We start from the raw sequence: 27,879 nt of genomic DNA on the forward strand, positions 1-27,879 counted from the left end.
ACTATAAGGTCTTTTTATTCGTATTAAAATGACAATATTCTATTTTTAATATGTTCTTTATCGTACATTGTATTTTGTGCTAATTTTTTGTATTAAGTGCCGACGGTAACGTTCTTTTATTGCTACTAAAATTACAATATTCTACTTTTTTATCATATTTTTTATCAAATATCGGTGTTTTTTATTGCTAACTGTAAAGTTGCCGTATTGATATTAAAATTACAACATTTTATCGTATTTTTTTATCGTCTTTTTCGTATCAACGGTAAGATTCCTATTTTCTAATTATATTGCTTTAACTATTTTACTTATTAATTATTTTACGTTGAATTATTTGTAAATCCATATATGTACCGTTATTCGAAGAATTTCGATTTGATAATTAACGCACATGTCCGTCGCGTAAACGTACAGAGACAAGACTACGGGTGTTGGAAAAATGAAAAGAAGGAAAAAAAGAAAGGAAATTTTCACCCGTGTATGAAAAGCACATCGACACGGCGTCGAAGAATTAGAGCAGTCGCGTGATTTTCCGTACAATTGGCTCCGCGTGCGGCATATCGATATCGAACGGGTTCGTTACGCTTTCTAAGTAGGCCCGTACTCGAATATTTTTCCTGGAAAATGCTAGATTGCCTCCACAATGGGCAATTACACGCGCTTGTAAGCCTTTCCGATTACGGACGTTCGAACGCGTCCCATTCGCATTTCCCTTTGTCCTCGTCTCCCGTTCACCTTTTGTACGAACGCACAGCCAATTAGAGGAAGACTCGTCATCGATTTAGCTCACGTTCGACCCTCCAAAACCGAAGAGAGTCATTCTCTATTATTCCAGTTTTTTGGAATTTTTTAACTTTTAGTTAGATCCAGATTAGTTATCGATCTCTCTCTCTCTCTCTCTCTTTCTCTCTCTCTCTCTCTCTCTCTCTCGGCCGTTGAAGAGTAGAGTATTATTTACAGGTATTTCAATTTTTAGCAATTCGTACTTTTGAACTTTCGATCGGATTAGGATTAGTCGGCTGTTTCGCTTTTGTTCGTAATTTGGATGTTTCAGAAAAAAAGGAAAATAAAACAGACAATTTTTTCTGGCGACACGAATTTTTCCTCAGAAACCAGAGAATCATTTTTGGTGATAGTAAATGTTAGTAACCTGAATTCCCGATTAGATCACGATTTCTCCTGGAACTTAAAAGAATTATTTCCAGCGATTCGAATCTGAAAAATGCAATTGCAATGTTGAAAACTGAAGATTCGAATCTTTCTATCATTTACCATCGGTTGGATTATTATTTTCGCGAAAATTTACTATTGATTTTATTCTTATTAATATTAACTTCGGGGTAACGCCTTATACAGGTTGGTTTAATAATCACACACAATAGTGGACGAAAAGAAGTTTAAAGGGTACAGTAAAGAAGATTGCACAATTTTACAAAACTGAATTATATTAGGTGATTGTTAAAAGCAACGGATATATAATGTTAGTGTTCCTAAATAATAGGCGTATTTCCAAATAAAAATGCGAATGTTCAACGTAAGTTTCACGTTAGGTTCGGGTTTAGTCTTAATGTGAAATTAACAGTAGCTAGAATCGTTCGCGACACTCTTTAAAATGATATTTTTAAATAGCCCAGTTCAATGTATTGCTGTAAAGAAAAAAAAAAAATGGACGTTCCGAACAAACTGTAACGCGTTATCTGTATAAATTTCGAAATGAAAATGTGACATGAATAAAGGGAGACAAGATGCCGAATGTTTGTATACGACATGGTTGTCTATCGGTTCCACGGGGAAGTGGCATATTGACACAGGTAGGTAACGGAATTACGGGATCGCACATACGTTAAGATGACACAATCAAGACTGATAACGTTAAGTAAACGAGGATATTAATGGAGGCGCAAACGTTGCCTCGCAAACAAAACGGGGTTCGCTTTTATCTGTCTTTATGGCCACCATAACTCTCCTCCGAATCACCCTATACATTCCTATAAATCAATGCCCAACCGTTTAAATTTAAACCGATCGTTCCACTGTATAAAAATCACATAATTTACATCAATGTAAAACTATCCGTGCAAATGTATGCGATATATGCGATGAACAGTTTAATTATTTCATGTTAATAATTATCGTATAAATGTAAAGGAAAATTGAAGAGAAAAATGTAAGATATATATCGTGTTTAATGTATAGTTTCTGTATTATGTAGCTGGCCGACTAATATATACAGAGTGGTTCATAAAATATATTCCAGAGATGGCAAAATATACTGTACAATTGATACAACCAATAGGACTAATATTTGCGTGGAAGTTTAGTTTGGGTTTTAATTCCGGATTGCTGCACTATGAATTATTAATGCAATTTCCACGTAATACATCAATCCTACAGTTTGCAAACACAAAAGAATATGTTAATATAGCAATGTAATGTTACGATGATTGAATGTAATGTGTACAAAAATAATAATTAATGCATATTGTGTATATAGAATAATGATTAAAATATCAGAAACCTGACAATGATATAGCCGGGAAAACAATTGCAAGGCAAGTGATTAACAAAAGTTCAAACATATCGAAGCACCTTCTTGTCGTATTTTAGCCCTCGGAAGCTGTCATCGAAGGAAATCATTTCGATGTTAAGGAACGTTTGTGTTGTAACGTTTCAGTCGCGTACAGTAGAATCGATAAAGTCGAAGAAATAAGCTTAATACAGATGAGAGGTAAAAGCTTGCCGTTGCAAAAAATAAAACTTCACTCATAGCAGCTTTCAAAGGTCAGGATTCGAACTGCACGAAAAAAACTGTAGAACGTGCAAAGGACTCGTCGACAAATAGCCTTAAATACGTCAATCGCGATATTGGCGTGTGTCCGGCATGAAATTCTTGGAACTATAGATGGAGACCGCGAGCCATAGTTTTTTTATCGCGCGTCGCGTCGAGAAATTTGAGCCGACAAATATTTGCTTCACTGCTCGCTGTAATTATTTTCGTCTTAGACGGTCATTATATCGCATGCAGGTGTACGTGTCTGCGAAGGAATCGTGAGAAATAAGAAACGGCGAAGAAAAGGGAGGCGAGCATTAAGGAACAGATTGAAAGTTGAATTATTGAGTCGACGCTTGCTATGTAAATCATAGGAAAACGTTACTTCGCTCTGTTCGCCAACAGCCTGATGTAGTTTTCCCATTTTCTTACGCGGAAACACATTTGTTTCTTTGCCGGGTCCTCGTCTAATTTTCTGACTCCGCTGTAACAAGCTACGTCGCCCATGGGAAACCAACCCCGTAGAGATCCCTTCGCTCCGTCTGGCTATTCACTCGAACCGTAATTTTATGCTAATTGAATAACGAACGATGACTGTTTATAAATGAAGATTTCAAAATTCTCTCGAGTAAATAGCGGCCCTGAGTTATGGAAATTTGTGTTAGGATTGATTAGTCGTCGAGACTGACTTTGGCTTTGCGGATAAAATAATTCGAAATAAGATTGACTTTCTCCAACGGGACTTGTCAGTTATTAAATTTATTATCATTAATTTTATTACTGGATAGTTTAACATTTGTTATTAAATTTATTACTAGTATTAAGTTGAGACTTGAAGATTCTTTTATTTTTACCTATGGAGCTTGAGATTAAGAACGATTAATGTTTCCGGTTGTTTTATGAACAGACTAATTAGCCAGTCAGTTTTTATATTTTGTTATTACAGTCTATGGTTATTACGCGGTTGGATGACTTGAGATTACGATTGATTAGTTAATTATGGCTCGGTGGCTACAAATTATGGCTTCTAATTATTACTTCCAGTAAATACCTTTGCAGATATAATTTTGGTCTTATGAATAAATTAGTTAACGATCAATCGTTGGTTATCGTATTTCAAAAATAATTCCTGATTTTTCCTGTTTGTTTCAAACGGTACAGGTTTTATCGAACAGTCATCGCCGCCGATGAATTCATTCTATCGAACTTGTTTCATATATAACGTGATTTGTGTGCTTCGTTTCCGAACGGAGCCTCATGGTCGTAATGAGTGACGGAGAGAAATTTTCCCGGTCGATCGTCGGTTAATTGTCTCTGTAAATAACTTTTAGCGCAATGTTTCCAAAGCTCTGTATCTCAGAATCTCAGATTATAATTAAAAAACTTGTTATATCATTAATAAAAGAGATCAATTATAAGAGCTAGACTTTTTATTTCTACGCTCGCCTGGTGCCTGAAGACAGGCTACCGTCAATACACCGCTGCGACACGGTTCTCGGTACTACAGGAGATTGTAACATTTTTATTCAAAATTTCCTAAATATATATATATATATATATATATATATATATATATATATATATATATATTCTTATTCGACAATTCTCCGAAGATGCGAAGAAGAAAGAAACGAATTTCTCTCAAGCAGAAGATAATGAGGAAGGGTTGATGAATAAATTGCAAGCTCACTTTTATCCGATTATATTTTTCCATCGTCACGAGTAAATACATCTATAAAAAATATAACAATTATGTACAACGACAATTAGCGAATTGAAATCGCCTATGAAGCAGCAAGCAACACGGTTATGTTGCGCAAAACATATACTAACGGAGTATTCGAAAGAAAAAAAATAAAAAAGACAACAACAACGAGATGCGTGTTCCCGGCATCGGTTCCGATCTAACAGCCACCATATTGTGCACGGTGGATCATTGAATCGTAAAATGGCGGAATAGCGTCGTTCCCGGGATGCACATAACCTATACGCTGTATATCGTTTCCCTAACAGGATAACGTTGCCGCGTGTGAACAATACTTCGCAGGCAACGGATGATCTATCTCTCTGATGAGCAGTCTTGCGATTTCCTGGATCGTTCGAACTCTATACGATCGAGAAAAACGGAGGTACAAAAGATCCTAGATGGCGCGATGTACGATCCCGTAGATCCGTTCGATCCATTCGAATCCTCCATTGAACGCTTAATCTCTCGTGGTTTCTTGAAGATGGTGCCTATCGACCCGTACCCTCGCCGTTTCCGATTGGCCCTCTTCAATTTTGTATCACGGCTAGAAAGAGAAAACGAATCGATCAATCTTGATAGATCATTGCCCGATAGAACGCGGATTTTTATAAAAATTTATATTGTTCTGCATATCGTTCGAAGAATGGATTGTGCCAGTTGTTTTATTTGCTACATATAATAACTATAGTACCATATTTTATTTTTTTTTTTTTACGTACAGTTTTTATTTATATATCTTTGCTTTGTTTGTATCACACCGTGTACGTTTGTGCCTTCAGATTTATCATAAATTTAAAAGTACAAAAGTCAGCAAAATGTACACGATATACGTAAAATATGTAAAATACTGCAAAGTGGGATACTCGGCACTATCTTTAATAGGCGAAGCAAATTACTACACAGCTTCGGTTGCTTTAATTCTTTAGTTGGTTTTCCTAATCCCTTGATAAGATTCGATAATTCTTTGATTGTTCGCGATAGCTCGTTGGTGCTACTGACGGAAGAATTGTATCGAGATGGATAAACTTTTATTTCAAGTAATATTTGAGCAAGAGATTAAGTTACGTTTATGTACATATATCGACTTGTGAAGTTGACCGAAGATAATGCTAACCTGTGATAGCACTTTAAATAACGCTTCAGAGAACATACCCTTTCTATTTTTAGGCACTGATTAAGATTTTTAGAATTTCCTTGTAGTATTTTAGAAAATGTCCTGCCTATTTGCAATTTCAATCTAAATTCAACACGGAGGATCAAACTATTTTTTGTGTAAATTAAAATCAGCAAGATGTTGGAACTGACGCGTCAACTCTGTAGACCTGTTACATCAAACGATTTCTTGGATCATCTCGTATCAGAGGACAGAAATGTGTTTCTCTTTACCGAAGTCAGGGTACTCAGAATTACGTGAACCTCTCAATCCCTTTCCTTGCAGATGTTTAGCCTTTTCGCTTATTTTTTAATCTTCCCGATCGTCCAGAGTTCCTATTACCAAAAATATCTTCAAACTCTTCACGAACGTACTAGGACGCGCGTTGGATTTTCTGATACCGAAGTTCTCAGAAAGCTCGAAGAATCTTCGTAATAAATCGAAGTGGCGAGTCCAACGTTGATATTTGATTTTATCAGTTCTCTTTTCACATCGTCCTACTACCTCAGTCAGATGACTAGTCAATAATTCAATCAAAAAAAAAAAAAAAGAAATTCTAAAAGGGAAGCATCGCGACGAATGAAAGAAATTTCGAGCAGAAGCTCGTAAGTTTAGCTGACTATGTACGTCATGTAAACGCGATGCATGCCGTGCATGGAGATTTTTCGCGATGCGGATTATCTTGTAAGGGCTGGCCGTAAAGGTCGGCGATAAATCGTCGTTGGCGAGGAAGTTTGGTGAAACTGGTTTTACGACGCGGTGAGATTTAACGTTCTCGGTTTACCGTCGATGGGAACCCTAACCGTGGATCTGGGCAAAGCCGTTCTTCGGACGACGTATCGTTTAACTTCTTATCCTGTGCGCCACGCTGTCGCAAGAATATTCTGAATCAGGTTTAAGTCACTTTCCTGCAAACTGTCCTAGTTGCAGCCTAATGGCTTTCGGAGGAGGAATCCAGAGACTGACGTCTGTCGTCACCAGACTGCGGGGTTACTTACAACAGTTCATGAAAGTATCTCAACACTTAGCATTGCGAACTTTCCTGCATATGTTATACGTGTTATACACGGTGTCCCGTTATTCATAGTATAAGTGAGAAGGATATGATTGTACGTGAAAAAATAAGTCGAAGAGTTAGTTCTTTTAATAAGTTCCTTTCATTTATAAAATATAAAATTGTATGTGTTATATAAAAGGGACGAAAGATACGTACATAATGCGAATGTAACGTGTGGGAGGAATTAAAGAGAAAATGTTCATTGTAAGGAACTGCGATCAGCTGGAAATATTAGAAGATAGATGCCAGAGCAGAAGGTGAACGAGCTTACCAAGTGTACGAAGAGTTAAATATTTTCAGTGGCACGAATGCTGATAAAATTGAGCGACAGATAGTACCGCACTGTGTACCAAGTGTACACAGAGTGAAAAAGAGAATTCTTAACAAAGTGGACTTTGATACGAAGCCTATAAATAGCTAAAAGTAGAATATTTAGAAAAGTACACGGCGGTCAGCTGGAAATATTGAAAAATGAATGACGCACCATGAGCTGATACTAATGTACCAAGTCTACAAGGAATCGAAAAGAGGATCTTCCATCTAAAATGGACTCTGATCGGCTTAAATTAAAGATAAAAGGAAAATTTAAAAATGGAAAAGATACAAAAATAGCGCACGATAGATTATATAGCAGCTTACAAAGAGTTAAAGAAGGAATTAGAGAGAAAAAAGACGGACCCTGAATAGCTGAAAAAATGAAAAAATACTTATGTAATACGAAGGTAACGATCATACCTCCGTCTTCTGAATGTTGACGCTGTTCAGCGCGACAGCTTCAGCGGAGCACTCATCCTGCGTGTGGTTCTTCACGCCGAAGATAGTTTTGTACATGAAGGACGATAAAAGGGCGCCACCAATGGGGCCGAACCAGTAGATCCAGTGATGTGACCACTGATTGTTCCAGAGCGCTGGTGCCAATGACCTGGCCGGGTTCATGCTGCAGCCTGTGTAAGGTCCGAACGCGAGCGCAAGAGCAGCGACCGTCAGGCCGAATCTGATTGGCACCGAGTCGGTGTTTTTCACGTTTCTACTGTCCCAGACGGCGCACGCGACCAGCATCAGTATAGCGGTGGAAATGCCCTCGAGCAACAGGCCCTGGATCGCAGATAGCTCCGAGTGTAGATCGGTCACGCAAAACATGTCCGCCTCGCTGAGGGTCTTGCTCGTCAGGTTACCTGCCGGCGTCACCACCTGCAACGCCAGTTCCGGTACATCGAGGTTTTCATGGAAATGGGAGATTAATACAGGATTGGTTAAGATCAGAAAGAATGAATTGGTAATAAGGAACGTGATATGTTTAGGATCAGTTAGTGAGTTAGGTTAGGAGTTAGGATTAGTTTTGATAATGCGTGGCAAGATTACTTGAAGAATAATGAATAGTTGCAGTTGGTCAGGGTTGATTGATATTGGTGTGATGAATTATTCAATTTTAATGCTTTGGCAATGCGAAAGGATTAATTGAAGGTTGATGCATTGGTTGGAATTGACTTGAGTTGATATACTATATACTGGATTTTGTTAGAATTGATATTGTACATGATTCAGTTCCAGTCTGGATTGTTGAAGATTACTCAAATAGTCCTGACTGTTTGATATTGATGTGATGAACTATTCGGTTCTAGCGCTTTGGCAATGTGTGAAAATTAATGGAAGGTTGATGCATTGGTTGGAATTGACTTGAGTTGATATACTATATACTGGATTTTGTTAGAATTGATATTGTACATGATTCAGTTCCAGTCTGGATTGTTGAAGATTACTCAAATAGTCCTGACTGTTTGATATTGATGTGATGAACTATTCGGTTCTAGCGCTTTGGCAATGTGTGAAAATTAATGGAAGGTTGATGCATTGGTTGGAATTGACTTGAGTTGATATACTATATACTGGATTTTGTTAGAATTGATATTGTACATGATTCAGTTCCAGTCTGGATTGTTGAAGATTACTCAAATAGTCCTGACTGTTTGATATTGATGTGATGAACTATTCGGTTCTAGCGCTTTGGCAATGTGTGAAAATTAATGGAAGGTTGATGCATTGGTTGGAATTCACTTGAGTCGATATAGTACCTATTGGAGTTGGTTAGAATGGACATGGTGGATGATTCAATCCCAGTTTGGATTGCTGAAGATCAATGAAACGGTTATGATTGATATTGCTATTATAAACAATTCGAGTCTAGGATTAATCAAAGATTAACGTAATGGTTGAAATTGATTCGGATTAACATAATGCTTAATTCTATAAATCTACCTGATTGACTGTATTCAAAAAGAATCAAACAAAAGTTAACGAATACACAACCTAGATAAGAAAAAACGTTTGCAAACGTCGTTATCACAGGTATTCGTTTTCAAATAGAGCTTGACCACGGTCTATACAGATAGCGTGATATCATGACTAGTTATCGTTCCATAAATGAATGTAACAGAAGGTCTTGAACTCGATAAACGGATACATGTCGAGGTTGCGATTATATACTGGCCTCTTTTCGAAATCGCGTTAAAATCATTCTCTTGTACGTTTCACGTATTTTTCAAAGATTTACAGCCTGATCCACGTATGATAATAATATTCGATGTATTATTATGTTATTATTAAGTGATATCTATCTTGTGAGCAATCTTGAAGCTTAAGATTGATGTGTCAAGTGGCTGGTTTATCAGCTTGCACAATACAATGAGTAAAAAGTCCACATATTCTCCAAATTTGCTCTTGCAGAATTGCCTGTTACGATGAGAAGATATTCTGCCTCGAAACAGGTACAGGTCGTTTCATTTTACAACGTAACACGAACTTGATCAGCCTAAAATATTTCAGAAAGTACGTGTACCCATAAAATTTAATTAGAGAAAAGTACCAATAGCTTTTTAGAGGACGAATTTTTCAAGTTATCCTGTTAAAAGCGCGACCTTAAAGAATTCAACATCGCAGTTTATCCGTTTCGGTGCACGATCAATATAAATAGAGGATGATCAAAGTTGTGAATGAATTACGAAAGTACGAACCTTCAGCATGCCGAACCCCAGGATTCCGCCGACTATCTGGGACAACAGGTACACCAATCCCTCGGGAATAGTCTTCTTCCCGAGCACTACCGATCCCACCGTGATGGCAGGGTTAATGTGAGCATCGCTGATGTGGCCAATAGACTGAAAGGACCAAACGAATCTTAGCTTCGAATTATTCAATAGCCACGAATAGTCGGTTCATATAGACATTTAGGAACATGGCAAAATTATTTACAAATGCAATAGAACCTATTTGTATTTCTACTACGATTAATTCAAATTTGAGTCTTGTCTAGAAATTTATTCCTTTATGATAATAGAAATTCTAACTTTGATCCAAAAGACGAGAGCTAACATACGTTATGAATAGACTGTTTTAAAATACATAGTGTAGTTGTACAGTGTGATAGATATATAAAATAAGAATAAGAATATAGTGTATAATTTGGATCATCAGATATAACAAAATCAACCAGAGAATAAATATGTGTAAATGAAATCGAATTGCCAAAATTGATGGATACTAACTTGAATCACAATCATCACAGCAAGGCCAAAGGTTAAAGAAATTTGAAGTGGAGTGGGTTCAGAGCCCAGGCCTCCAACGCATCCCATGCAGCCAACGAATAGCAATATAGAGGTGCCAATCGTCTCGGCCAAAATTATCAACACGGTTTTCTTTATGGCGCCTTCGCCATGCATCAGCTCCTTAAAACCTGCAACATGAAACACACTGTAGACGATCCGTAACTTCTTAGATAATCTCAATCGTCAATGATTTTGTCAATTCTCTTATTTAACTAGAATGTTAATGAAAATACTGGAGGAAATATTTTCACTTTGACACGAAACTTTTTAGCTTAATAGCTACAGGTAGTTTCATTTTATTATCCACGGCATGGATTTTCATTCTCTTGTTTAACCAGAATGTTAATGAAGATGCTGTAACCTCGAGGAAATATTTTTACTTTGACGCGGAACTTGTTAGCTTAATAGCTACAGGTAGTTTCATTTTATTATCCACGGCATGGAACTAGTTTTTTCCATCCTTTTATTTAACCAGAATGTTAATGAAGATGCCGTGACCTCGAGCAAATATTCTTACTTTGACGCGAAACTTGTTACCTTAATAGCTACAGGTGGTTTCATTTCCTTGTCCATACATGGACCTACATGTTTTCAATAAATTTTATCATAAAGCATCCCGTAAAATATCCCGCAAAAAACTCTAGGAAAGCAATTTTCAAATCGAAATTCAGGGATCTGATTAATTAGAATCTTTAAATAAATTTGAGTAGAACTCGTAATCGAGATATACGTCAGCCTCGGTAACTTTTCATTCTATGAAAATGTTTCTTCTCGTTCCACTCGTCAGACTCGTGACAGACATTTTCCACGACGTCGGCGACATTTATCATGTATAGAAAACACGCCAAACGAGCGTTCGTAATGGTGTTCTCGAGACTCGAGTCTCGACAGGTGTCGACAAGGACAGAGACGTTCCCGTCGTGGTGGTCGCTCTCTCAACGAGCGAGACAGGCGGTGATAAAGGTGAAATATTAATAAACCTATTTTTCTCCCGTCTAACCAGTACAAGATGTTCGAGGGTCCAAAAACTAGTGAATTATAAATTTCTCGGCTTTTCATGGTATTCTCAAAACGGAACACTTTCACCAAAGCACAGATATTTCGCAGAAAAACGGGAATAGCTACCAAACGACGTCGTTATATTCGTCGCGTTTTACCTCTTCAACGTTTAAGATTTTTTAATTCCGAATTTCTTGATCTTCTAATTTCTCTTAAAAATTCTCTCTTTCGATATTCTTCGAGTTTTATCCGAAACATTTGTCGCCAGGTAATATTTTTACGATCTTGAATGTTTCGTCGTATATTACGAAAGAGTCGTCACTAACGTACGATACGCGTTCTTTCCCTCGTTTACGTATTTACGCACGATGTATATAAATATATAAAATGTACATGTATAAAAATATAAACGAGATGAAGCAAACGAAGAAACGAGAAATGGCCTAGACGAAGATTTTCACGATGAACGAAGAACTTGTTTCTTTTTTATCATCGATGTATATATATACGGGTATATTACCGCACTTGCAAACCATTGCGTCGATATTACACAGTACGCGTGCACGGAACCACTTGCACCGATGAAATAAGTAGTCTGAACGATAGTTATCTACGTCGGTCTCGTCCAACGAAATACGACGTATACGTTGGTACAATGATGTTGACAGTTGATTAGCCACTATACACGACGCAGCACGAAACTGGCTCAGCCGAGTGATAGCCCAGTGTAAATACACTTATACCGCGCGATGCCATTCAAACGCAAATATTGCACCTGTTTGATCGGTATTTTTGGAAGAGTTCAATATCTATGGTAAAACGTCCTTGTGTACATTTACGTGGATATTTCTCTTTTCTCTCTCTTTTTTTTTTTTTTTTTGAAACGCTCTGTAGGTAGATTTTATGCATTATCTTCGTATATATACATAGAAGATAGAAAAGAAAGGATACCATCGATTTAACTATTTTTAGTAAAACTACGAAACGTTTTTTCAGTCAAATATACGGATATTAATCTTTTATCGGCGGGACTTGTATTTTGAAACGCCTTTTGAATTTTATTCTGCGTCGAAAATCATTATTTTCCATATTTTCAATACTCTTTATCGTTTCTAATGAAACGATGAAACGACGGCTGAACTTATCTATGTGCGTTAACCTTCCGGCGAATGGGACTTTGTTTTTGAAACACCTTCGTATTTTATCCTGTACTCAATTGACGCCACTGTTTCTGCCTACTTCCGGTAGATCTTTTTGATGTGTTCGACGGAACCGTAGTAGCTTTTACGGGCCTCGAAAGATCCTTTCGTCTGTCCACGTTTTTGTATCGACAGTCTAACGAGTAATACGAACCTTTTTGACGAATTTTTTTACGAATAATATTCCGTAAACCGATATCGTCTCAAAGAAAAAAAAAGCAACGACGTAGTATGTCACTGTTTGTATCGTTTATGATACGTATTGGAATCAAGATGATGGCCAGATACGATTTCCCTCGAAATTTCTTAGAATTGATCGTAAATTTGTTTTTACTGGCTGGTGCACGTCGAAAGAGTGTAGAATTTCAATGACGGAGCACAGTTTGCACGTTACTCAGGAATTACACTCGTGCAACGATAGATCGAGACGAGGATCGATCGTAAATCAGGACGTCACCTTGCCACACGCAAGCAGGTCGTATACTCGCGTTTACAGAGATAACGTCAGACCCGGGAAGATCGAGTCGCGTAAAACATCACTCAGCACCGTCTACCGAAGTTGTTCCTTTAGTTGTGCGAGTTTCGTAACGCAATTGAAACCGCAATATCAAACACTTCCGTTACGTTAATACAGGGCTCTTCACAGTTTCTGCTTTAATTAGAGCTAATTAGATTCGAATAAATGAGTTTTCCGCAGTAGTATCAACCTCTGCCGTGGAAGATTTTATCTTGGAGGTTAGGAATTTGACAAGCGAGGATTTCGGGTGTTTAATTGTACAAATTGCAAGTAAATTTAGACAAGGAAGTTTTCTAGAGTAATTATTATTAATTAATTTCTTTATGGAAGTACTCGTTTTAGAGGTTAGGAAATATGATATCGAACAATGGCGGCCCGCAGAAAAAACGAAAGACTCAAACATTCTGAGGTTAGAAAGTGCAAAATAATACTAATAAATATCGTATATTATGTAAATACAGTATAATATACTTAAGATTAATGGTTGTTTCTACGTTAAAAGGAGTCTACGTTATTTAAAAAATGTCATGAACGACTAACACCACTGTGTGTGATTTCGATCGAAAAAGAAATTTCAGAAATTTCCAACTTTAATAAAAAAATTATTGAGAGATTTTCTCGGGACAAGCGAAGAAGGATAGAGTTTATTTTTAGATAAAAATAATTTATTTTGAAATACTGAATTTTCTATATGTAGATTTATTAATAAACTGTTTACGCGTTAAGAAATGCTACTTAGTTATCTTTTATGTACGCAGAACCCCTACACAACATCATCATTGGCTGCTATTGATATCGGGAATTATTATCACTTGACTACAGAATATTTCAAAATTTATGCTACCAATTTCTTTCACGTAATATTTTCTGCGATATACAAGTTGTTCCGACAACTCACAAACTCGCGAAAAGAAACGTTAAACAGAATTTTCGAAGTTTGTGGAAAGCGACGAAAGAAAATGCTAAAAATAATCGTTAAAAACTACAGAGCGTTTCAAAGTAACTAAATCTACATCTTCCAAGCTCGATCAATCCAACGCTTTCTTTCCACTTCTTTGCATTTTAAATTGTAGCCTTTACCAACTTACTGCTAATTCTCGATACTTCTATACAGGGCGTTTCAAACCAAAAGATCGTTAAGTGCACGCGAACATAACCTCACAGTTAATCACGAATCTCTTCGCATATACGTTTCTAGATGATATTACAGCGTCGAATGGACTTCGAAAAAAAAGAAAAGGGGCGCGTTTTTTTCACCGAAACACGCGGTTACTTGTATTTTCGCCCTCTGGTCCGCGAATCCGCTCTTCTAGTCCGTAAATGCCGGCAAAGTAATCAGAGTGCACGTTCATCGGAAGAGTGCACGGTGATTGATGTGGCTCTTCAGCATCGCTATCGATCCGTCCCGATGAAAATATCTGTACCCGTGGAAATTGGATCCATACAAAATAATGCCCATACACGTGGTTCCACGATCTCGTTATCTGCAATTACCGAAAATTCCTGGCAACGCCAAAGAGAAACAATATCCACGTTATCGACCGAACTTTAAGTTCACCTGGTGAATTTTCATGAATTTCCCAAATTTCGCGTCAATTTCTAAACTTTGAAAATTTAATTCTTTCGTGCTACACAGTCGGTTCGAATTTCCGAAACTCGGTTTCGTGTTCGTTTCCATGCCAATTTTCAAGTCTCGAAAATTTAACATCGTTACGCCGATCGCCTCGTCTCGGACCGATTTTCAAAAATTCGCCACTCCTTTCATTTTTACGTTGATTCGTAAATTTCGCAAATTTAATCTCTCTCATCGCGTTTCGCGTGAATTGGGGCTCGCTTCGAAGCTTTGGAATTTTCGAAGCTTGGCTCCTGCGTGTGATTCTACCCCAATTTTTGATACTTTGCAAATTTAATGATCATTTGCGCTAGTCGACTCGCCTCGGCCGAGTTTCCGCTACTTAACGTCGATAATTCTTCCCACGCGAATTTACAAAATCTTTATGGACATTGTGAAGCAAATTCACATGTCCGATTAATTCTCTTACAATAATCCGACTATAATTTGGGTAATTGCGCTTTGTTTATGTGGCGGGTGTAAGATAAACGTTCGAACGTTCATTATAGTAGCTGATTCTGATTTACGAACCAGAGTAATTAAAGTAATTGTAGCCGTTTCGTAATCATCGTAGTTAATTTGCAGTTACATAAACGCGATAATTTTGAGGAATTCGTTAACGCTGGAATTTTTTCATCGTAATCGAATTACGTTAGCGCATACATTGTACGCTTTTCTAAAAATATCTTATCCGAAACGTTTTTATCGTAAATGATAGACGTACGTAAGAAAAACAGAAGAGAATACAAGTTGAATTTCAAAAATCATTCGCTTTAATCTCTTAATCTTTTTTTATTAATTATTTTACCATCCTCATTCTGTATCACGACAGGACTATAAATATTCGTAAATTGATAACTGATTTATATTCACATGATCCAGAATTTTAGTTTATGTTCTAAGATCGTAATACTGTTACAGATAAATACGGTGAAGATTAGTAATCGCAAAATTAGTAACAATAGTAATAATATAATTAGTAAGAAGAACAACATTACGATCTATTAGAGGCATAGAAAAACATATACAGTGTATCTTTCTTTTTCAAAAGGATACGAATGAGATATTTTAGAAAGGGATAATTGGATTTTAAAACAGGCATCGTGCAACGATGCGTTTCGCCGCTTTTACGCCAGTGAACAGGTAATTGCGATTCGCTGGATACATCGTAATTGCGTGTAATTTATGCCAGTCGCATTGTTCGGCTCTCTCACTAGCGACACTAGCGCCACTTCGACATTTCCCCCGTTCTCCGCCATAAATATTCTTCCTTACCTAACCTAACCTAACCTAACCCAACCTAACCTAACCTAACCCAACCTAATCTGACCTAACCTAATCTAACCTCCTCCAGTTCCCAAAATACCAAACCCTATCAATGTAGAAGTTCATAAAATTTCCATGCGATCTTTCCTCATAAGTTGACACGATTGATAAGGAAAGACACGAACTTTGAAGTCGATTCGACTCGACTCGAGTGCTGCCTTATCTTCGAACACTTTGTCGAGAACCACTTGTGTCTTTTTTTGTCGTAGATCGTTCAGATTATCCTATTCTTTCGATAAATAATCATTTATTGTTGTAGATTCGCGATATCGGAATCTTTGTCTGCTTGGATCGGCCCAGAATTCTTATTTTATTATTATTCTTGTTATTATTATTATTAATATTGTTTATCTAATATTAGCGGGGTAAATGCTTCGGTAGAAAGATACGACGCGGGGAAAAGTAAATCGCACGCGCAAATATATGCAAAACAAGGAAAATAAAAAGAGAACGATATACACGGTGGTTCGAAAGTCGAGATGAATATGAAAACTAAAGTGTACGTTTTAAGCAGCGTCTTAAGGACGACAAGGATCGAGAAAAAGGACACCATATGGTGTACAGTGTTAGCAAGGTGAGCTAACACAGTTAGAATAGCCACAGGTGGTAGGATGCTGTAATTTATCGTAGATTCTCCCATAACTTTCACCTCGCTATATATTTTCCCGAATTTTCGACTGACTACGGGTACCTCGAAATTTTCATTTCATCGTAGACTCTTCGAAAGTTCTCGATCGACTACAGATATTGCGGTAGTCTCCGTGAAGCTGGAAATTTTTTTTTTAAATCTCGTCTCATCGTAGATCTCGCAATTTGCCAATTAAAACTTCCACCTCTCCGAGCTTCGTAACTTCTTAATAAAAACAGAAGATGGGGAACACTGAAAAGTAGAAGAACCATTTCATAAACTCTGCATTGTCTCGTGACGCGGCAAAGATTCCCAATGCCTCGAGAATTGTTGTTTAATAATAACAATGGTCATCAGAACAAACTACAAAGTCTACCGAGATAGCGAGGAAAGTAATTATAGACTCGTCGTCGGAACGCCTCTGCGATTACCATACATTTCCATTCTAATCTAAAGAAAAAAAAAAAAAAAAAAAGAAAAAAAGGAGCCGCGCAGAGAAAAGAAATCCGACGACCCAATTCCAGTTAAGCAAACAAACATTCCAGTCGATCGTCCATTGAATAAACGTTTTTAGAGAGTGTCCTCGGGCAGTGTAGCCAACCGACAATCGGCTAATTCTATGGAATCGGCATCGAGACATTATGCGGCAATTAGTCGGTATAATCTGCCTATTAGGGGGATAAGCGGCGTCAGATATAACGCAGATCGTGTTCGAATTGACTAATGCCTCGTGTCAGCTCGGCCAGTCTGGCCAACCTAAGTCCACCTCCTTTGTTCCGCGTTCCAGCCACGTTTCAGGCCGATTCCCATCGATTTTCGATCACCTCAACATTTTACATACGTACAGCGACTTAAGGAAAAGAATGTATTCAGACACGTCTTTCTTACGAACATATGTGCGTTACGTCAAGCATTCTAGAATTCCATTAACATTGTAACGAGAGACGACTATCATAATTGCATTTGTAAAGTTTCTTGTACAATTATCTTGATAGAGTTTGAAACGAAGTTGGGAATATGTTACAGAAATTACAAGATATTTAGCGCAAGCATTTACTTTGACAATATCGCGAAGGTATTTGACCGGTTTGAATAACTGAATATGAATAAAACTATTGTATCAGTTGTAGCACTAAACATATACGTTCACGGCTACTATTACTACTAACGCTATATTCTAATTTTTTTACCGAGTGTTTTCAGGAAACGTACGGCTCGTTAATTTACATTCAAATCGATGCTAAATGATCTATCGACGTATAGACAGTCATAGTTGAAACAAAGTTAAAAACTAACTGGAATATAACGACAGCTTAAATCAAACGTAGCCAAAATAATTCAAAAATGACGATATAATTGGAAGTACACTTGTACAAATTACAATGGTCAACAAAAGTGCTTGAACGCTTTTCTCGATGAGTGCGTTATGCGTAGACCGCAGATTTTTTTGCAAATTCATATTTTTATTAATGCAAATAAAACAGCAAAGCTGTGTTCCATCCATTAAATATAATTAAATTTCATCTATAAAATATTATAACAAGTACTGTATTTTCGATATTTTATGTACTTTTCCAGTTTACGCGAATTTTGTGTATCTTCGCATTTTTAAATTTTCCATAAATATGTGGAAATTCACAGTTTTAATATTATCACGTGTATCACGTAGAACATATTGAAATTTCGTTAGCGCCGTAATCAGACAGAACAAATCTGAAAAAATATATATAAAAATAGTAAGATATTTAATACAAGTGGTACATGTATTTGTCATAAACTTATCTCGTACAGCATGAAAAAATAAATGGCAAAGAAATGTTGGTTTACGAAATTCAAACGAGACAAGGACGATGCGATGGACACAACTGTCGGATAACCCTGACTGATAACGCAATTTCTCTATTTGCTCGGACAGAGAGCCGATAAAAAGCAGTCTGGTTCGATTTTCACTGGCATTTCGTGGAGAACTTTCCAGATAAGATGAAATTTAACTGGTTCCTCACGAGATCGTACGTAAATAAAAATGTTGGGCTTCTGTTTGATTTAGTGATAATGAAAAAAGCTCTAGTCACGTTTACGCCATCTAGCAAATTCGTCATACATGTTCAGAAAAACTGAAAGAGAGATTTTGGAATTATAAATCGATCAAATGTTTTAATTATCTTTTAAGTCCATCAGATTAAAGTTCATATAATTTTAACAGGAGCTTCGCTTTAAATGATCGATCTATTGCCTTTAAAAGATTTAGCCATTCTAAAGGTCAAAAATTTTAATTGGACTGATTTGTGCCATTCCTCGTACTCCGATAATTATCGAAATGACTTTCTTATTTGGTAACATTGTGTTATTCATATACACCGACGTGACCTCAAAAACCCCCATAAAATTTAACAAATTCTATACCTCGCTACAACATTTCATTTAATAAAATCTGATAGCTGCACGAAATCCTAAAGATCGTGTAACTATATAGGATTCTAAATAGTATTATATATGATAGGACTTAATTAAGAGAGCTGAGAATAACGTGAATTTGTCACTATCAGGTTTAAGACAAATTTGGTTAGACTTTATCGTCGCACATTGCATCTGAATGATAAACGAAGATTCAACCCTCTAAAACCTGACTGATAATTGGCGGAGGAACGAGTAGATACGCAGCAATGCAAATAGAAAAGGTTTCGTTACGAAAGAGAAAAGGTTACGTAAGTCTCGGTAGATGGAGGCCAGTGGCGCTAGTATCGTTTTCATCGCCAATAGAAAAACTTGTCTAGGCTTATCCGTGTTTGTACATTGTTTCTCAATCCCCCTATAGATATCTATAGTCTCGTAGGCTCGTAAGCTATTTTAAACGATCATATCTAAGCGCAGCTGTGACATTATGAACGATAAGAACTGTTTTCATAATATTCGATAGGTTGTTTAAAATAAGTGGCAGTCTGTCAGAATCAGGACCAACGTTTTTGGCCCTTTCTCTCCAATTTACGACGCGTTTTTAGCTAAAACGAGAAACATTTTGTGAAACGAACCTAACCTAAACCCTTCGTAGACAGATTTCGCAGAGTAATGGACGCGAACTTAAACCTAACCTAAACGATCGTAAATTAGACCTAGCTTAATCCTACTGCTCCACTTGTTCCTAACCTAATTTTTGGAACTGTAACAAAATATTCTGTTGGTATAAAATAAACAAAATATTTTGTTTATTTTAATTGGAAGATATAAAATCAATAAGATTATTTGGATTGGGATTTAAGAGAAAGAGCTAAATCTTAGGATCTAAAATTCAAATTCGGGTCTAACAAATTCCCACTTTTAATCGAAGTAATAAGAATCACATTATTTTATTCAATTGTTCGAAATTAAGGTTCGACCGTATAATCGAGAAACATAAATTTCGTGACCTAAAGCAAAGATTCTATTCTATGATAAAGAAACATTTTTAAATCTAATCTCAATCTAAAATTTAAATCTAACGCATAAACTGTAATTTATAATTAAGCAGATAAGAAGAAACTTACACCGAGAGAAGTCTCTATCGTATAACAATGAAAATACTTGGATGCTTTCTCACGGAACTGGCATAAATTGGCCAAGAATTTTTCCTCGAACAATTCCAATCTTCTCTGAATTACGTTACTTATCTTCGCGGAGAATTCGTCGTTGCTGTCGGTTTCGAAGAAATTTTAGTCACGATAGATCTGATGAACTAGACACGAATTGGAACGAGCAACGACTTTGACCCAACTGAAAATCGAAGCAATCTTGATACGAATATAAAACGAAGCTAATTTAAACATATATACATATATATATACACACACCTATGCGCCAGACTGGCACACGATAACCGGAGGATCAGGTTTTAGGACAACGCGACGGTTCGTCGCTCGTAAAAAGAAAGTATAACGATCGGTAGAAAATGGTATTCCGTGCAGTAATATCGTTACGCAATCAAAAAGTTTGATCGCACGATGCAATTCTGTTATCGAATCTTCGCTGCTTACTTGCGTTTTAGCTACGTTTACATTCGCAAACAAACGCGCGACTTTCGATTGTGCACATTAAGCATTTTTTCTAATCTTTCGCAGTATTTTTTCAAGTTTATCTCTTTCTCCTCGAGTTCCCGGAAAATGAATTATTCTGGAATTTTACTGCAATCAAGTACAGGAGAATAACATTTTTCCTCCAAATAGTCCAAGTTGCTAATTCTCTTCCCTACAACAAAATCGACGGACGTTAGTTTTGTTTTATGACGAGCACAGATTATTATTATTTGCACGAATTTGTATGCATATTTGAAACTTCTTTGGAAATATCCATAGAAAGCTGAATTATGTTTGCTTCTATGGGTCCTGAGAAACCAGCCGAGATATAAATGACGAATATGGTAAGATGGAATTAATGAAAATAAATGCGAACAAGTAGCGAGGTAGCGATTCATTAACAATGTTAATAGCTCGTTCAGCAGCGGGATTTAATTTTCTAAATAAAAGCTGTTGCATAAAAATTTGTCATGCTGAGAATGGGACATACAGTGTCTACGTTAAAAAATGTCTCTCTTGCGCAATTTTTTTCTTCATATTAAATGTATCATTATTAAAAATGTCACGCCGTATATGTTACAGTTGTGTTAACACCTAAATGGAGAAAGCATTTATTTACTCGACGTTAATAATCATATAACAAAATTATAATAATTATAAGGCCACCTAAATGGAAAAATTGTCTGTTCGACATTAATGATCACATAAATATAACGCGGAAACATTTATTGTACGCATATAAAATATTATTTATGTAAAATTCCAATCTGTTAAACATCGTTATCAACACGAAAATATTTAGCAAAATAAATCGAAACGGAATAAATCGTAAGTTGCAGGGAATTGTTGCGTAACTTTACATAGCCTTAACATGACTTTATCACATAGAAAAAAAAAGAAACATAGAAAAGAAAAAGAAACAACATAAACTCATATCATCTGCTGAGATGTAATTGCAGATATCTGATGTTGATTTGCAATTTTAATACGCCGTCACGTGTTTTGTCTCGTTAGCAATACTGTTAGAAAAATTTCAACGAACAGACATCGTTTCTCTATTCGATCGTTCAATTTTTATACCTAGGCGACGAAGTAATCTTATTTTTCCATGTAAAACGAATATTTTAAATAATCACCAAACATACATAAAACGTAAATGCGAGAATGTCCGTTTCCTGTGGAACTCTGTTTATGTAAATATTATAATTCATCGATCGAAGCGATTTTAAATGGTATTCTCGTAGCTGTATGTATTCCAAGGTCATCCGAAGTGGAAAGAAAAGGCGAACTAATCCAACCAGGTTTCCATATTTTACGTAACCGTTAGCTTCGTTTCTTGATCAGTTTAATCGGTCCCAAACGCGCTGCTCGAATTAATTTATTGTTAGAAAATATTTTATTTATTGGCTTGGCAACTAAGTGATTGCGGATTTTGTGATTAGGCGGTAATGATAAAATCCGCAATCACTTAGTTGCCAACCCAATAATATTAATATTCCATCCATTTGGATTTGTACGAGCCGAAATGAAAATTATATTTGCGAATATTACATTTAAATATAATTACAATCTTTAAAGCTAAATTACTACCTTCTTTCTCAGATATAAAAATATATATATACTGTGTAAATATAAGTTTTAGTGTTCGAGTTAACTACATTGTTGGGAAATATTTTATTTAGTTTTAATATTCTATCTGTTTGGGTTTATTCCAAAAAGAAAATTATATTTCTAAATATTATCTTTAATTATAATTACAATCTTTAAAGGTAAATTATTCCTTCCCCAAATATAAAAAAAAATATATTTTGTGTAAATATAAGTTTTAGTGTTCGAGTTAACCACATTGTTGGGAAATATTTTATTTAGTTTTAATATTCCATCTGTTTGGATTTATTCCAAAAAGAAGATTATATTTCTAAATATTATCTTTAAGCATAATTACAATCTTAAGTCTAAATTATTATCTTCTTTCCCAAATATAAAAAAGATACATTTTGTGTAAATATAAATTTTAATGATCGAATTAACTACATTGTTGGGAAATATTTTATTTAGTTTTAATATTCCATCTCTTTGGATTTATTTCATAAAGAAAATTATATTTCTAAATATTATCTATAATTACAATCTTAAGGCTAAATTATTATCTTCCTTTGCAAATATAAAACTATATTTCGTACAAAGATTAACTCTCAGCGATCACGGTTAGTCACTAAACTAATAAAAAAAGGAGACGATCAATAAGACAATACATGTGCCGGTGATTATGAAAGTGGCCTAAGTCATATAGTTTTCCTTTCGAGATGTTTACAGTTTTGCGTTCGACGTATCAACCGGATTCTGTTTAACGACGTAGCAGCCACTTCGATCCAATAGTTCAATTACCACTACTTTGCAAAGTTACTTGCAGATTGTTCTAATGTAAATAGATGCAACGTAACATACGCGATAAGCTCATGTTTTGCTACATTCTTCATGTAGGCCATCTACTGTCTGTATATTTCATAATCATCGACGTATATCTTCCTATTTATCGTGTTTCTTCGTGTGATCTGCCATTGTTGAGACAAAGATGTGTGGCACAACTTCAAAGTCGTACTAAATTATTGTATAAACGTTAAATGACTTGCTATATGACTAATAGCAAATGACAAACAGATGTTAGCCAAACAGAAATCCATATCGAACGACTTGGAGTCGTGTCATACTATCGAATCATTATAACAATGTATACAATGTTGCACAGAAGCGTCGGTCGACTATTGTCGCGGAACTCAGTTGCAACAACCGTTTGTTATTCCCGAGCAAATCTTCCTCCACGTTTCACATGTTCAATGGATCTCATTATGCTTCTTCGTACCGAGCTATTCGTTTAAACCAACCACGTTTCAAATATAAAACAGGCATTACGAACGCTGTGCAACATTGTACGAGCGACGACGTGTATCGTAAAACAGAAGGAGAGATGAATTAGCGCGACGTTAATCGAAGAAGCTGAAATCGCGTTTCCACGTTTTCCAAATTGCAACTTTCGCTCGTAAAATCACAAGTTTATATTGGCTTGGCAACTAAGTGACTGCGGCTTTTGTCATTAGGTGACATTGACGAAAGCCGCAGTCATTTAGTTGCCAAGCCAATAAAATTCACGGTACGTAAACCGCAGTTTAAATGTGGGTTACAACGACAGCGAGAAAAATGAATATTTTTGTCTCTAAAGGAAGGTGAAATTTCGAAACGATCAGTTCGAGTGGAGAAATGATACAGCTTCGAAGCGATGATTTTCCACGTTATTTTCCCCAATTTTCTCGTTACATCAGCGCGTCGATAGCAATTACGCGTAACAAATGTTTTATCGAACGCGTATTTAAGTTGATACGAAGGAACAAAAACGGATACGACATCCTGTTAATATTGGCTTGGCAACTAAGTGGTTGCGGCTTTTGTCACTAGGTGGTATTGACAAAGGCCGCAATCACTTAGTTGCCAAGCCAATAGATTTATGGAATAGAAAAGAAACATGGGAGGAAGATCGCGTTCGTGGTAAAATGCGATACGACGAATCGAGAAACATGTAGGAGCTGATTTATTTTTGTATTAAAATTGAATTTTCAATAATTTCTTGCAATCTCGCAGCGTTAATTCTGTCCGCACGCGCGTCTGCAAATTACGTGGACGAATTCGCCACGTATCGAGGTTATCGATATTATTAAAGGTACAAAAGGTAGATTTGAAAAGGTAGATGAAAAGTATCGTGATGAAAATCGATAGAAATTCTCCGTTGACGACTTTCTCAAACTTGCAGTCAGAATGAAGTTTTCCACTTTTCAATCGGAAACCTACGCGTTTCTTCCTGTTGTTCGGCTTAGAAGTAAAAGTAAGATAAGTTGAAATATCGAAACTGCCTTCTTATTGCCGCGAATCTTTTAATTATCGTCGTTGATTATTATCGTGTTTTCGCACAAGTAGAGTAGCCTTCCCGGGATTTTTCCGAAACAGACGAGATTTTTAGCGTTTGAAGAAAGTCAACTTTTGTCAGTTAACTTTTTATCTGCAAAATGATATTCCATAGGCGTCGTACGCATTCGTTCGCAAGTTGTGATTATCGAAAGTCGCCACGATTTCTTACTAATTTCCCGCTATGCGCTCCTTTCTCTTTGCTATCCGCTATTCTTCCTAACTTTTCCTTCGCCTTTGCTTTCCTCGTTGTCATCTAACGATCAGATCGCGGATTCTTACGCATCCGTAGAAGATTGAAAAGTGCGAAATTGCGCAGAATATATAAAATATGCAAAGTATAGTGATTTCGGTGATGCTTGCAAGGTAAGAACAATTTTCTAACATACGCTTGAATCTTTTTAATTACATTCGAAGAAATATGAATTTGCATAGAGTACCTCGGTCTATTGCTAATAATACGTTTTGAATGTCTCAATCGTTTCTTACCTTGTTCCTGGAAAACATATTTTTATCGAGTTCGAATTCTAAGCAAATACTAAGAAAGTTACCTCTAAAATTCACGCTTCGCAAAAATGATGGAAAAAATAAATTACGATGAGTGAGAATTAATTATCTTGCAAAGTAGACCACGTTATTTGTAATAAAAATAGCCCAATGCTGGTTTTCAAAGCGAATCGTTTTATCTTTTAGGTTATGATTTTTATTATGTATTTTTATTTATTTATCGTCTTTTATGTTAGTTTAGTCTGGCAAGAGAGTAATGAAAATAATTTATCTATCGAAGAACGATCTTGCAAAATAGATCACGTTATTTGTAATAAAAATAGCCCAATGCTGGTTTTCAAAGCGAATCGTTCTATCTTTTAGGTTATGATTTTTATTATGTATTTTTATTTATTTATCATTTTTTATGTTAGTTTAGTCTAGCAAGAGAGTAATGGAACTAATGTATCTATCGAAGAAATTTCCTGTTTATTCCTTCTCTTTCCCTTTTTCCTCTAAAAGAAGTTTATTTCGACGATAGTTTCCTCGCGATCACCCGGTATATGGATATGTGTATGGATTTGCGTGTAACGTGTATTTTGATTAGCCAAGAATCTCGAGACACTTGGTCTCGCAGGCTACGAACATTTCGGAAATGAAACTGTACTCGCAATTGGCCTGGTTCTCACGATGATAGAACATACACAGGGTGTCTGAAAATTATTGTAGAATAAAACTTCATCGTTTAAGATGTCGTTTCGTCCATTGAATTCCAAACGTATACATATTTAAAAAACCGAACGAATCAACCGAATATATGAATGAATTTCAAACTCGAAACGAATCTAAAATTCAATCGGCGAATTGAAATATTCGCAACATCTTTTATGCATCAATATTCAAAAAATCAGCTATTGAATACCAAATATGTGCAGCATTTAATTTGAAAGAATTATCCACCGAATTGCGGATAATCGTCGAATCTAAAATCACAAGATCATCAGATTTCTTGCAAATATCGTTATATTATTGTTTAAGTTGCAATTAAAAAAAAAAAAAACATTCATCGAATCTAAAATTCGATTAGCCAATTTGAATATTCAAAATTCCTTTCGTCGATGCTCGGGTACAAATTTTTGTCAGAAACAAGCAAACTTCCATATCTTCTGCACGAAATTTTCAGTCCGCCTGTACTCGGTATTTACAGTGCCACCGCGTATAACTACGAACCGAGTGACGAGGTGCCATCGAAACCAAACAAAGCGTACCATTGTACGCACGACCATGCCCCATTTTACTCTACAGGTCCGGTCAATCCCTCTTTTATTTTCCTTTCTCTCTCAAAACCATGAAAACCTATCCTCAGCGAATTTTCGCTAAATCTACTACACCTTTCCTCCAGCCATCTCTACTATGCTTTCTCGCTGGACTTATTTTCGATCTACACGAATGATCTTCTACCAGAACAATTATATATTGAACAACGATTCGCTCGATTCTCCTATCCTTTCCATTTCTGTCTAAAAATTCGTCCACGCGAGATTAATAAATCGTAGCAACAAAACGTTCGCTCGACCTGTGCTCGATCGGTAGATCTATTTGCCATCTACATCGCTAAATTTCTACCAGAACAATTTATCTCCAACGACCTACGCGATTCCCGTTTCTCTTTGTCTCGTCATACTTCATCCTCGCGAAATTTACTAACAGTATCGCGTTAAATATATCCTCGGTCAGCTGCAATCGTCTCTTTCATTCTCGTTTCTGCCAAACTTTATCCGCTGCAAATTTTCACCAATTTTCCTATCTACAGCGAACTGTACTAACCACAGAGTTCCGGACTACATTTTCCCTCCAACTTGACCAACCTGCTACGAGAATAATTTGTTTGCAAATGCGGCTTACTCACCTGAACGAAGATCGCTAGAGGACATGACGCCAGTTGCTGTCACACGCTCACTATAATATAGTATAGTATAGTATATAGTATACACTGACACTGTGTGCGAAGACGGCGAGAGATCGAACGGCGACGATCTCGATCGATCGGAAAGCAAGAATGAGGCAGCGCACGGTCGCTCGTCCCGATTGTTTGTGAACGGTCACGATCCTGTACGATCGTACGCACTTTTATCGCGCTGGCACGTGGTCGCGGTCTCTCGACCACGGTTGATTCAGCGTGGAACCTCTGCTCCACGTAGCCGCCCCACCAGACTGCAGCTACTGGCGTGCGCACGAGCGCGAACGCGCGCGCAACAGCCTACGTTTATTTTCGATTAGCGAGTAGCCAGTTTTATTTTTAACGCGCGTGCAACAAACTCACCAGTCCGTCTACACAGCCACTGTAAACAACATAGGTGCGCCGACTCGCGGCACTTTTCTCAAGGAACTTCCAAATGTACGTACTGGGTGCTTCGGAAGTTCAGCTTCGGCTGCAACACGAGGCAAATTGGTTTTAGGAGATTTCAGAGGAGATTCGTTTAGAAACGTGGTCATAATTGGGTTCAGACATGGTTGCAATGCTTTTTCAAGCTTGTAGAAATTGAGCTTGCGTTTGAGCAGATTGCAGATATCTATAGAAATTTGTCTTTTTCTTTTTTACAAAATTACTTTTATTAATTTCTGCATCTTCGCGTCCTTATGCTTCTTATGGTTTCTTGTGGTTTCTTGTGGTTTTTGGATAAGAGAAGAGACTCTTTGAAGGAACGTGGACTCAATTAGGTTCAGACCTGGTTAGAATGCCTTTTCAAGCTTGTAGAAGTGGAGCTTGCGTTTGAGCA

The 27,879-nt window shown here is 36.6% G+C and overlaps 1 protein-coding gene and 1 long non-coding RNA gene across 5 annotated transcripts in view; one reads left to right on the top strand and one right to left on the bottom strand.

Annotated features, from left to right (window-relative positions):
* Positions 1-27,879, top strand: part of LOC117217194 — a 74,018-nt gene that overhangs the window by 2,708 nt on the left and 43,431 nt on the right. The window lies entirely within an intron of this gene.
* On the bottom strand, positions 4,457-27,274 carry LOC117217193 (aquaporin-like). Of its 4 annotated transcripts, none has more exons than XM_033464603.1 (5): positions 27,009-27,274; positions 10,270-10,457; positions 9,739-9,882; positions 7,463-7,918; positions 4,457-5,061 (listed from the first exon to the last, which is right to left on the bottom strand). In XM_033464603.1, the coding sequence occupies exons 1-5, from the start codon at positions 27,031-27,033 to the stop codon at positions 5,056-5,058; spliced, it is 819 nt and encodes a 272-aa protein (XP_033320494.1). In that variant the 5' UTR covers positions 27,034-27,274; the 3' UTR covers positions 4,457-5,055. The 4 variants fall into 4 exon arrangements, with proteins under 4 accessions (XP_033320494.1, XP_033320496.1, XP_033320495.1 ...); XM_033464605.1 differs by lacking the exon at positions 27,009-27,274 and adding an exon at positions 12,729-12,747 and having other exon boundaries at positions 10,270-10,459; XM_033464604.1 differs by lacking the exon at positions 27,009-27,274 and adding an exon at positions 11,849-12,146.

This window comes from Bombus bifarius, unplaced genomic scaffold (assembly GCF_011952205.1).
Source record: "Bombus bifarius isolate JDL3187 unplaced genomic scaffold, Bbif_JDL3187 scf7180000007974, whole genome shotgun sequence".
In the NCBI taxonomy this organism is placed as follows: domain Eukaryota; kingdom Metazoa; phylum Arthropoda; class Insecta; order Hymenoptera; family Apidae; genus Bombus; species Bombus bifarius.